A 12,788-nucleotide genomic window follows, 5' to 3' on the forward strand; every position below is an offset into this window, starting at 1 on the left:
GCTCTCTAACCTAATACAGCAGATTTAAATGTGATCTGTAGAAGAGTTATACTTCTTTGTTTTCCGCTGGAAATGATGGGTTCAAACAGATCTAAATACACAGTCGTGTATGTGTCTTATAGGCAGCCAATCCTTTCTTTAAATTGTTGACTATGCTAATGGAGTTTGCTGGTGGACCTCCAGGAATGCCTCCCTTTGCATCTTACATTCTGCAGAGGATATGGGAGGTAAGTCTTGCAGCAGATGTTTTAGTGTTTATTTTTCCGAGGGCTTTATTTTTCTAACACAATCACTCACATTTTAAGTACTAGTTTCTTCTTGCTTGGGTAACTCAGAATGGTTTTAGTAAGTCACAGGTCAAGGGAAGAAGAGATGCTTTAGTCAGAAGATCTAGGGGAAAAAAGAGTTCTTCCCTAGTGTCTCAGATGTTTAAAGACTTTCTCGTAGAGTCATAAACAGTCTTCTGCCCATCAGAGGTCCTCATTCCCGTATCCTCAAAAAAGATTCTGTGAAGTGGTAGAAGCCCTAGAAATACAAACGAGGTGCTTTCAGCAGTTGATAGAAAATACAGAGGAAATACCAACCACTTCCTTTCTTCCAGAGTTACTGCTGAGGTTACAGAATTTCTTCTTAGTGAGTGTTGGAAATGCCCACTCTCTAGACCAGGGGCCTGGCAAACTTTTTCTCTTCATAGTCCAGATAGTAAATATTTTAGGCTTTGTGGGCCATATGGTCTCTGTTAGAACCATTCAACTGCTGTTTTACCATAAAACCAGCCATAGACAAAATGTAAATGAGTGGGCATAGTTGTGTTCCAATAAAAACTTAAAAACAGGCAAACCGCAGAAGCTGTAATTTGGGCTCCTGAGAGCCATAATTTTCCAGCCCCTACTCTAGATTCCTAGGATTTCCTTTTCCAATGAAAAAAATCTTCCCAGCAGTATAGTGAGCTAGTTTTCATTCTCACTTATAGAAGCAGATTGGGCAAACAGTAAGAAAAGTAAAGATGGAAACTATAGAGAATTAAAAGCACTTTTAAATAACTTTGTAAACTTAAGACCTTAAAGGTCATTGAGTTCTCTTATTGGTCCTGTGTTAGAGTCCTTGGTTATTATAATTTTATTTCGTAAACTAATGACAAATTCTCCTTGAACATATTCCTGTTAATAAAAATAAGTGGCTTTAAAAATGGGAAAAAACATGGGTGTGAAACTTCTTTCAGGCTCTAGTTTTCAAAAAACTATTTAGCTTTAAAGTGTCTGATGCACATACCAAAAGTAAGTTTAAAAAAGTAACTGCTCATTCAGTTGGCCTTATATTCTGTTCTTGTCATTTTACTTGTAGGTAATTGAATACAATCCTTCTCAGTGTCTGGATTGGTTGGCAGTGCAGACACCCCGAAATAAACTGGCACACAGCTGGGTCCTACAGAATATGGAAAACTGGGTCGAGCGGTTTCTTTTGGCTCACAATTATCCTAGAGTCAGGACTTGTAAGTCAAGTATTCAGAATTTAAGAAACCATTTTGTTGTTGTTCCACGTTTTGTTTTGTTTTTTGTTTGTTTTAAGGTGATCATAATATGCCCATTGTATAATACAAAAAGGCTCTTAGAGATATTGTTTTAAACGCCAAAGTTATATTAGTATTTGAAAACCTATGGCGATGTTTTACAAATATCTATAGTGTTTTTGTTTTTTTAAGGATAGGAAACTATGTCTTGTCTTGGGTGATATCACCACCACTATCATTTTTGTTTCCTTTCTTGATAGAATCACAAAGCATGATCAGCATTAGTGAAGAGAGTAGTGGGTCAGAAAATCCTGTCTTAAAAGTAACTTGAGAAGGCTAAGAGTAAAGTAGCAATAAAAACACAAAACAAGCTGAGAGAAAATATTCTCTGAAGTTATGGGAGTTAAATGATAAATATCTTTATTGTACCCAGGCCAGAAGGGAATAAACAAAGATCTTGGAAGACAGATGGACAAATACCAAAAATAGATACTTCACAGAATAGGTAACTGATTGTAAATAAACAGAGTATGTTTTCTTTTGACAGTATTAAAAGAAATAAAAATCAAAGTAGTTAATTTTTTAAATTCTTCAATCATTCAATTTAATCATTAAGATCATATTTCCTAGTTTTCTGCTGAGAGGGCATACAATCAGTGACACTCCAGTAGCAGCAAGCACATGGAATACCCAGATCCATGTTTTTAAACATCATTTCCGATAAAATGAAACACAGCTCCTTGGAGAAATGGCTGATTGTAGGACTGGGGCAGGGAATATACAAGATGAGCCTGTAGCATCTTGTAGAACCAGAAAGTAAGGAAGTACTCCAAAAACAAAATGATGGGGGTATGTCAAAGGGACATAGAACCAACCTGAAAGAGCTCCCAATGCCCAAAGCTGGAACAATTTGAGAGAAAAAATAATTAACATAGCACTGAATTATAATCCAAAGTATAAAATAAATACCCATGAGTCCATACTGATATAAATGAATGATTGAATAAACAAAGAAATGGAGAAGAGACAAATCTCCCATACAGAAGAATTCCAAAAAATTTATGTACATCTTCCCCCAAAAAAGGGAAACCCCCTTGAGTGTGAGCTTAGTGACTTGCTTTCAAAGAGTAGAGTATGAGGGATAGAGAATATAACTTTAAGAAACTTGACAAACATTAAGTCAGACAGATAATTAAGGTTAAAAATGTCACTGATAAGTAATGTTGATAGTATGTGCCCTTGGTATGGTGTGATGCACAAGGGCACCTCATCATGTGGTCTTCCTCCCAAAATCCCATAACCTGAGTCTAACCATTATACACATCAGATAAACTCAATTTGAGGGACATTCTACAAAAATACCTGACCACGACTCCTCAAAACTGTCATGGTCTTCCAAAGAAAGTCTGAGAAAGTGTCACAGTCAAGAGGAGCTTAAGGAGACATGACATCTAAATCTCATGTATACTAAATGAGATCCTAGAAGCAGAAAAAGAGCATTAGGACAAAACTATAGAAATCTGAAGTGTGGAATTTAATTAATAGTAATTTGCCAGTGTTGGTTCCTTAGTCACAACAAATGTACCATGGCAATACTGTTAACAACAGGGGAAATGGGAGAAGGGTGTATAGGAACTGTCTGTTCTACCTCTTCTAAAATAAAAGGTTTATTAGGGGAAAACATGTTTCAGTGGTGGGTACACATGGATTGGCAATGGTACTCTGCTCATAGGCTTTTTTTCCTGCCAGTTTAGTTAACGCCACAGTAATGGGATATTTGTAAGAGCTGACACATATGCTGGTTGGTATTTATGTCCTGACTCCTGGCCATAAAACAATTAAAAACTTTTGCTGAACCAAACAAACAAACAAAAAAAAACAAAACAAAAAGAAAAGCTTTTTAGCTAGCTGGTACACCTAACATTCATAGTAGTGCTAAAGAAATAGCATTTTTATACACTGCAGCGACATTGTAAGTTAATATTACCCTTATGAAATGCAGTTTAGCAGTATGTACCAAGATCCTTAAATTTTTTTTCCCTTTTTCAACTCAGTAATACCATTGCAGGGATTCTGGTATAAGTAAGTCATCCAATATATGAATGTCCAACAGCATTATTTGTAAGTGTGAAAAATTTAAAACTAGATGTTCGGATAGGAAATAAATTGTTATGCATCATTTAAAAATTATAATAGTGAAGACTATAGAAATACGAAAACATGCTTTTGAAATAATATAACTTGAAATAGGGCCCCAAATATTTAAATAGAATCAGTATAACTCAATAAGAATTAGGGTAACATGTATAGAAGAAAAGCTACAGAGAAATATTTCTAAATCCTACAAAATAATTTTAAGGAATGACTGTTTAGAATGTTTAGCGAAAAGAAAATGGTGACACGATAGGTGTCTTAAGATAGTTGAGTTGCCATATAGAAATGGACGATTTGTTCTTAGTTCTCTAGACCCAGGAATTTTTAAGTTATAGCAAGGCAGTTTTTTAGAAAGATGGTCTGTTCTTCTACATTGACTTCCCTGTTTGTTCTCAAAGATAAAAATAATTAAAAATTTGTGGATTTTTTTTCCCTAACAGAACTTACTTTTTTATTTAAAAGCAAATAGTTTTTATAGAAATAAGTAGATGGTTAGGTATGTGATAAAGCAAAACAAAATGTTAATTGTAGAATTTATGTGGTAGGTCCATGGGTCGTTATTTAGTAGAATGTTTTCAACCTTTCACAGTGTTCAAAATTTTTTCAAAATAAAATGTTGGGGTAAAAGTATTTAACTTAAACTGAATAATTTTTTTAATCAAATTATTTTCTCAATTGCAGTTTTATACAAAATTGATCAAGATGACACCTACATGCCAAGTTTTTATATTTGAAACACATACCAAATTGAGCCTAACTGAAAACAGGCTAATCAGAGCAATATATAGGTGATGAAATATGTAGAAATGGAGTATTGTGCAAAAATAAAGTTTAATTTGACATAAATCCATAAAAGAGATTACAATTAACTTTAGAAACCCTAACTGTATTTGCTTTGGCAGTATGATGGAAGTTATCAAATTATAGGTAGAATAGAGGGAGACAGAATTAGTAGGTGTATTGAAAAGGGTTATACTAAGGCATTAGATGCATTGAGGAGGCTCTGTAGTGAATGTTGTTAGGACGATTAACTCATGAGTCTGACAATCAAGGTTTGAATTCCAGCTCTGCCACTTGCTGTAGAAAATGGGGTAGTCTTACTGTTTTAAGTCTGAGTAAAAGTGGAGATAATAAAACTAATACCAACTACATAAAGAATGTGTTAAATTTAAGCATTTGATAAATGTTAGCAGTTCTTGTTGTTGTTTGTATGTTACCATTATCATCGTCATCATCGTTTCTCGAGGTCAAGTCTGGGCTCCCCCTTTTTATCTGTGTGACCTTGGTCTTTGCTTCTCTAAGATTCAGATTTTCCAGTGTATCATCACCTACCTCCAGGATGATTGTGAGGGATTAAATGAGATAATAGTTACAAAGTACCTAGCTTAGTGCCTTGCTAACAGTAACTCCTTTTACAGATGGGTTCAACTAATGAGTCATTATCCTCTCAGAATTATACCATAGGCTTAATAACATTTTCCAGGTATGTTGAAGGAAGGGATTCTTTCTTTGCATGCAAGGTTAGCCTAGAAGACTTTCAGAGATTTTCCAAAGTTAATGTTCTATAATTGGCATATATATATATAATCTTTATAATACAAAAGGCTTTTAGATAGATCTCATTCTATCTTTATAATGTAAGTTTACCATTATCTACAAAATAATACTGAATTATTTTGTAATAATTGATAAAGAAGAGGAAAACTAAGACCCTAAATTAATGATTTGACATGTCAGACAGCGTTATGTAGGTCTTCTGGCTCCAAATGCTGTGTTCTTCCTGTTAAACCATATTATTCCCTGAGAAGAAATAAAATGATAAAACAAGTGGGAAAATTCTACATCTTGGGAAAGCTAAACAAAAGAGGTTTAAAACTTTCTGTTTATGCGATTGTTGTCACCACTTAAAAAATAGCAGTGACAGAATGGAAGGCGTCTGTTTTTGTCATTCCTTGGGATATTTCTCTGGTACCAGTGGTAGAGCAGAAAGATATTAAAAGAGATGTTCATGTCCCTTAATTTTTATTCATTTTAATTTTTAAAGGGAAGAGTGACTTTGTGTTTAATGACTGCTCTTCAGTCTATTTTATATCTTGTAAGCATCTGACAGTTTTGTTTTACATTTTATAGCTGCAGCTTATCTTCTGGTGTCCCTTATACCAAGCAATTCATTCCGCCAGATGTTCCGGTCAACAAGGTCTTTGCACATCCCAACCCGTGACCTTCCACTCAGTCCAGACACAACAGTAGTCCTACATCAGGTCTACAACGTGCTCCTTGGTTTGCTCTCAAGAGCCAAACTTTATGTTGATGCTGCTGTTCATGGCACTACAAAGCTAGTGCCCTATTTTAGCTTTATGACTTACTGTTTAATTTCCAAAACTGAGAAGCTGATGTTTTCCACATATTTCATGGATTTGTGGAACCTTTTCCAGCCTAAACTTTCTGAGCCAGCAATAGCCACAAATCACAATAAACAGGCTTTGCTTTCATTTTGGTACAATGTGTGTGCTGACTGTCCAGAGAATATCCGCCTTATTGTTCAGAACCCAGTGGTAACCAAGAACATTGCCTTCAATTACATCCTTGCTGACCATGATGATCAGGATGTGGTGCTTTTTAACCGTGGGATGCTGCCTGCCTACTACGGCATTCTGAGGCTCTGCTGTGAACAGTCTCCTGCATTTACACGACAACTGGCTTCTCACCAGAACATTCAGTGGGCCTTTAAGAATCTTACACCACATGCCAGCCAATACCCTGGAGTGAGTAAAATGATAACTCTTGTATATGTATCCTCAAATTGATTGGAAATACCTGTTTTTCCTGTTGTGGGATGTAGTGACAAAATAAGGGAGTACAGTCTGACTTTAACTGTTCTTTCTTAAAGACTTAAGGTTTATTTTCTTGAATACATGTATAAAATGTTGTTATAAAATTGATAAGTGTGGATAATTTTTCTTAGGTTGATATTGAAATTTTATCTCTAACGGAACTTACCTATGTTAATTTGTGGTTTTGTTAATGAGTCTTTCATATATACCTAATGAAAAAATTCAGCTTTGTGGTACAGTTTTAAGGAAGTGAGTATTTACTGTTTAGGTATTATCAACATCTACATGCTATGCTAAGCTGTAGCTAGACAATATTTTATCTTAGCTGTAGTATTCCCTAGGGTTTTTTTGTTTGTTCACACTACGTTCAAGTGAATGAAATAGCTTAAGAGGTGGGCCTATCAGAGTACAAATACATACCATCTAAATTTGATCCCTTTTTCTCTGCAGACTATAGGTTTTATTTTAAATTTTCCCCTCTCCATGTTAGGCTGTCATTCCTGGATATTCCTTATCATTGTCCTCTTACTCTTTGTTGTAAACTCAAGCTTACACCAAGAGGGTATACATCTGGGAAGGGGATTGGAAGCAGAGTGCAGAATGCTTTTTCAAGCTATTGTCAACCCAGAGGCTAAAAACTGCTAATAAGAAAAATTGTTTGCTTATTTTAAGGAGAGTATAGGAGAAGGAACTTTTTCAAGACATTTTCAAGACATTCAGCATTTACTTAAGAGCTCAACCAAATGACTACAATAAAGGGTATTTTAAGTATTGGTATCCTTGAATTGTGTGCTACACTTCTTTTTCCTGTGGAAGGAAGAAAGGACATTAACTGTCCTTTAGACATAATGTAGTGAATTGTTATTTCTCACCCAGAAAGAATAACCTTATTTCCTGTTAAGAAAGTTAGAATGCCTATAATAAAGGAAAGAAAGTGAGTATATTAAGTACCAAAAGAGGTTCAAAGCCAAGGTTATAAGAATACGGAAGGAGAATGAGAGTCTGCCGAACTTAGAAGGAGTTAGGACAGAATTTATTAAGATTCAGTGGATTTTTCTCTATCGCATTCACATAAATAATCTCCGATTTAGTTACTAAACATGACGTCTGTAAGTTAAATATACCTTTGATGAGTGCTGGGTGAGTTAGGATATTTATCCCCTAATGTTGTTAGGCATCAATGAAATGTAACATCTTTATTTTAGAACTTATCAGTTAGAGATTTTTCGTGAAAATGGTGCTTAAATCAATTTTTGCCAGGAAAAATATGAAGGTTGGGGGTTTCCGGTCTTTGATAAGTATGTATTAGAAGAACAGCCCTTTCCTAACATGCCCATGAGTAAATGAGTTTATAAAACCACAGCTAGTGATTTTACTAAAATATTAGTTCCCACATTTCATCCATCTTGAGCTGGATCATCTGTCAGTCTAGAAAGATCATTCCAAATGTTGGCACAAAGGGTTTTCTCAAAAACAGTATTAATTCAGGTGTAATTGAGGGGTGTAAAATCTTTGTGACAAAGTAATAATTTCTCATTTACTATAGAAAAGGGGGGGGCAAAGGATGGGCATACCATCTCTGGAACATACATTTGACATTTAAAACTAGTAATTTAAACAGTTTTAAGACTAAAGTTGAACAAGTTGAATTTACTTGTAGTTTTTAATCTGGAAATTCTATTTTAAGATTATTTTCTTTTAGTGAATAATGTATTACATTTTAAAAATAGAATCCACTGCTAATTTTATAACTATTCTTAGATGGTACTGCAATCTAACTTAATTTGTGTAATTTTAAGAACTGGCTAATGAGCATAACACTTAGAAATGAGAAGCAGATAGATCATCATAATGCTTATTTTCCCTTTTCAGGCAGTAGAAGAACTATTTAACCTGATGCAGCTGTTCATAGCTCAGAGGCCAGATATGAGAGAAGAAGAATTGGAAGATATTAAACAGTTTAAGAAAACAACCATAAGTTGTTACTTACGTTGCTTAGACGGCCGCTCCTGCTGGACTACTTTAATAAGGTAAAAAAGATATTTTCTGGTGTTTTTTGTTTGTTTTGTTTTTACAAGTGAAGGGATGGGGACCATCATCTTGACATTTAAAGAGGAATAATAATTTAAATTGTTTATAACTGAAAGTTTACCACTTCTTTAGGGTTATTGGGAAAGCATTTAAACCTTTAGACACCTTGGAGGAATTTATATTTTGAGAGTTAATTAGCTACTTTTGAATAGTTTTTATTTTGATTTGGTTTTGGATTATCTATGTGTGTTTTATCAGAATCATAGAATTTTAGGGTTGGAAGGAACCTTAATGTACCATCTTCCACCTAAAGCTTAAATCCTGCTCTCTGTGGCAATTCATTCTAACTTATGTTTGGACGGTTCAGTTCTAGAGGTCTCCAGAAATAGCTTACTCCATCTTTGGATAAGTTTCATTGTTAATATGTTTCTCATTTTAGTTAGCCCAGATCTATCTATCTTTTTCAACTATAGGAATTCGCCAAAATACCAAAATATGATCTTTACAGTTAATTGTTCAGAGCTACAGAAGTTATTGAATGACTATAAAGGAACTGCTACAAATTACACTTAATTTCCTTTAACTGTAGAAATTAAGTCTAGGTTAATTTCCGTATATTAAATCTAAGACTTGGGGCTGATGTCTTTTATTAGGCACACATTTTTTGGCAACACTTTCTTGAACACTTCAGTATCTTAAGCTAATCAACCCAAGATAAGGTTATTTAAGATGATCTTCTTCAGAAAACTTTAAAATTTGATTCTTTATTAGTATACAAAATGAAATTAACTGTGCTTTTGCCAGGACTCTTTAAAGGAACGCTTTTAAAATTTTGGCATTAATTTTGAAACACTGTTTTCCCAAGGTTTACTGCTTAAAGCTTATTTTCAAAAGAAGATTTGGAGCTTTCTTGATTATTTTTTTAAAAAATGAAAGAAAACATCTCATTAAAGTAGAAGGATTTCCAGTTGTACTGTATAATAGCAGTTTCCAGTACCTAATAATGAAATAAAGTCGATTAACAAGAGTAATGCAGCTACTTTTGGATGATTATTATGTAGATTATTTTCAAGGCCAACATATGTTTTGGGGGTTTTTTTCCCCTCCTGTTGTTCTTCCCAGTAACTAGCTGATGAGTGCTTCAATAATACCAAGTGTATTTTATTGTTATCTGGAACTTAACATAATGTAGAAGATAAACCCATTATAAAAAGAAACATTGTTTCTACTGAAACTTTAAAAATATTCCTGTTGCACCTCTCTTCCACCATTGTGGATAATTAATAAGAGTTGACCAGTGTAATACTAGTAGACATACCTTTTCTCTAAGTTGCATTGAGGGTTTCTTATTTAATATTATCTTTTATTATATTACTGAGAACTAGATGTAGCTGTCTCTTTTTTGTAGGTAAGAAAGTAGAGAACCTAAATGACAATTTACTTCTGTTTTTTTTATCACCTAAGTGTTCTGTTCAGATTCAGAGTTCTCAAACTGGACTCTGTATTTTCTAGTGCCTTCAGAATACTATTAGAATCTGATGAAGACAGACTTCTTGTTGTATTTAATCGAGGGTTGATCCTGATGACTGAGGTAAATACTTTATTGCGTTTTACTATAGATTTATTTCAATTTAATGTTCTCACCCAAACTTCTTGTTTTGTGGATATTTAAAGTTTATTGTAAACTGTTTTACAGGTGTCTGGATTTTAAATATGCAGATCAGTAAATGCTAATTTACATTCCAAGAAGAATTAGGTCACAGTTTTGGGGTGCTGTTTTCTTTTTCCATAGTAATTACATACTTTTCCCCTCAGTTTGTACTTAGAATGCTTGAAATAGACTAGTTTTATTAAATTCATTTGTAAGACTAGAAATGGATGAAATCTGTAGGATTTAATTGAGGACACACATAATTTCTCAAGAGTGTGCTTATTTGACACAGTTCCTCATCAGAGGAAGCTAGTGAGATTGTTACAGGTGGTTACAATCAGCTGTTAATTTTTCCCATGATTATTGAACATCCACAACTGTGAGATGATTTTAAGTCCACAGAGGTGCATAGTACCCTTTAGTCTAATAATGGAGGTAAGATGAAAGTACATGCCAAGGGCACCATGAAAATTAAGAGGTAGCATAGTTTTTTCAGTTAATGGTATTATAGAATAGGAAATACAACATGTGAAACTGCACTTTGAAGAATTTGTACTTGCAGAGATAAGTGGGAAAACATTTAGATAAATGACTTAATCAGCACAAAGGCAAGAAGGTATTGGTTGTATTCGACAAATACCAAATATTTCTGTTTGGCTAAAACAAAAGTATGTGAAGAGGAGTAGTAAGAATTTCATTCTTTCATTCAACAGATGTTTGAATGTCTACTCTGTGCCAGGCATTGTGCTAGGCACTGGGGATACAGCAGTGAACAAGACAGACATGGTTCCTGTCCTCACAGCTTACAGGTTAAATGCCACACAAGTACATTGTTCAGATTACGTACTGCCACAGATTCTAGGTTATGAATTTTCAGCTGTGAATTGCGAACAGTACATAGGCTATGGGGGACTGATTTGAGAGGATTAGAAAGAAGATGCATTGGTGTAAAATGAAATAGGAAAAAACTAAGGATTTCATTAAGCTAGTACCGTTAAAGGAATCAAAAGATTTAACAAGCCAATATGATTAAAGGAATTCCTACCTTTTGGAGTTCTTTTACCTCTTTCAGACCTACTATTTTGAGTATGACTGACAGCTATTTCACCACCGTCTTTCATAGAAACCCTGGAAAGTTAGTTAAAGCAGTCACCTATTCTCCCCAGTCTTCCTGTTGTTGCTGCTGCTGCTTTGTAATCTCTAAAGCTTGCAGTCTTAGAGATATGTACTTAGAGCAAACAGTAACCAAAAAAAAAAAAAAAAAATCAGATTAAACAAATTATTCCTTCAAAGTAAAATGTAAACACAAAATATCACACTGTGAAAGTGAGGACTATTTTGTATTTTAAAAGAGCTGAATGGGAGAATTTGACTTGTAGATAGAAAGCAGATACATTTGCTTTGTGCAGATATGCACACACATAGTCTTAGTCTGAAAACATCTGTCATAGAGGATGAGCAGTACCATTTTGTGGCTCAATAAAGTAAAAGTGAAATGAAGTTTTTCATTTTTTTAAATCACTTGTAGTCTTTCAACACACTGCACATGATGTATCATGAAGCCACAGCTTGCCACGTGACTGGAGACTTAGTAGAACTTCTGTCAATATTCCTTTCAGTTTTGAAGTCTACTCGCCCATATCTTCAGAGAAAAGGTTTGATTAATCCTACTTCTTATTTTTGTTAGTTTAACAATTAAAGAGTGAAGTAAGACTTTTAAACCACATGCCTCAGAGAATTTGTCTTCTTCTCTAATTTATGTACGGAAAACGGGGCTGATGTTAGCTAACCATTAGGAAAATGTTTATCATGACCTCCTGATGTAAAACCGGAATGTTCTTGTCTATTTTCTTTATCTCTGCCTGAAAAATGGGCAAGCATGCTATAAGTGTCAAGATTTAGGAGATTGGAAAATATTTCTAAGCACAGTAACAACATGAGTATTTGTGAAGTTCCTCCGGCTGGAAACTTCATGGCTTAGGTTAAATCATTTATTTTCAAGAGAAATAACTATAAAACAAACATCTCTTGTGTCCCTATAAAGTAGTGTGAACTTTGAAATGCATATAAATGCCTAGAAAATGGGGCATATCATCACTTAAAATATGTGCTTTTAAGAAATACAGCAGGTTTAACAATAGTAGCCATCTCATGAAAATAATCACTTAGCTTTCACCAAAGATGTTTATGTAATTAATTTGGATTTCTTAGTGTAAGCATTCTGTAGTTTACAACAAAATAATTGTGAGGAAGTTTGATCTCAAATGGCATATTTACATATGCTTTTGTGTTTGCAGATGTGAAACAAGCATTAATCCAGTGGCAGGAGCGAATTGAATTTGCCCATAAACTGTTAACTCTTCTTAATTCCTATAGCCCTCCAGAACTTAGAAATGCCTGTATAGGTAAGTTACTTGGAACATATAGCTGTGTAAAAACCTAGTGGAAGAACATTTTTGTGGGATTGTTTGTGTATATGTAAGATGTAATGTTAGTTCTATAGTTTGGAAGACATTTGTACTTCTTATGTGTGACTTACACTGGCCAGCAGATCCTAAGAAAATTGAGTTCTGTTTCTTAACATATCAGTAATTAAGTATGTCATTAT

The 12,788-nt window shown here is 34.2% G+C and overlaps 1 protein-coding gene across 7 annotated transcripts in view; it reads left to right on the forward strand.

The window, feature by feature from the left end:
* The window catches only part of USP34 (ubiquitin specific peptidase 34), a 236,701-nt gene that overhangs the window by 207,842 nt on the left and 16,071 nt on the right, over positions 1 to 12,788 (forward strand). For 4 of the 7 annotated variants that reach the window (XM_059943258.1, XM_059943263.1, XM_059943264.1 and 1 more), the window contains 8 exons: positions 123 to 227; positions 1,345 to 1,492; positions 5,795 to 6,429; positions 8,371 to 8,528; positions 9,994 to 10,120; positions 10,894 to 10,989; positions 11,709 to 11,835; positions 12,478 to 12,585. In XM_059943258.1, coding sequence (XP_059799241.1) covers positions 123 to 227; positions 1,345 to 1,492; positions 5,795 to 6,429; positions 8,371 to 8,528; positions 9,994 to 10,120; positions 10,894 to 10,989; positions 11,709 to 11,835; positions 12,478 to 12,585 — 1,504 coding nt within the window. The remainder of the gene's footprint in view (positions 1 to 122; positions 228 to 1,344; positions 1,493 to 5,794; positions 6,430 to 8,370; positions 8,529 to 9,993; positions 10,121 to 10,893; positions 10,990 to 11,708; positions 11,836 to 12,477; positions 12,586 to 12,788) is intronic. The other 3 variants (XM_059943260.1, XM_059943261.1, XM_059943262.1) reach the window with 3 other exon arrangements.

This window comes from Balaenoptera ricei, chromosome 13 (assembly GCF_028023285.1).
Source record: "Balaenoptera ricei isolate mBalRic1 chromosome 13, mBalRic1.hap2, whole genome shotgun sequence".
Classification (NCBI taxonomy): Eukaryota; Metazoa; Chordata; class Mammalia; order Artiodactyla; family Balaenopteridae; genus Balaenoptera; species Balaenoptera ricei.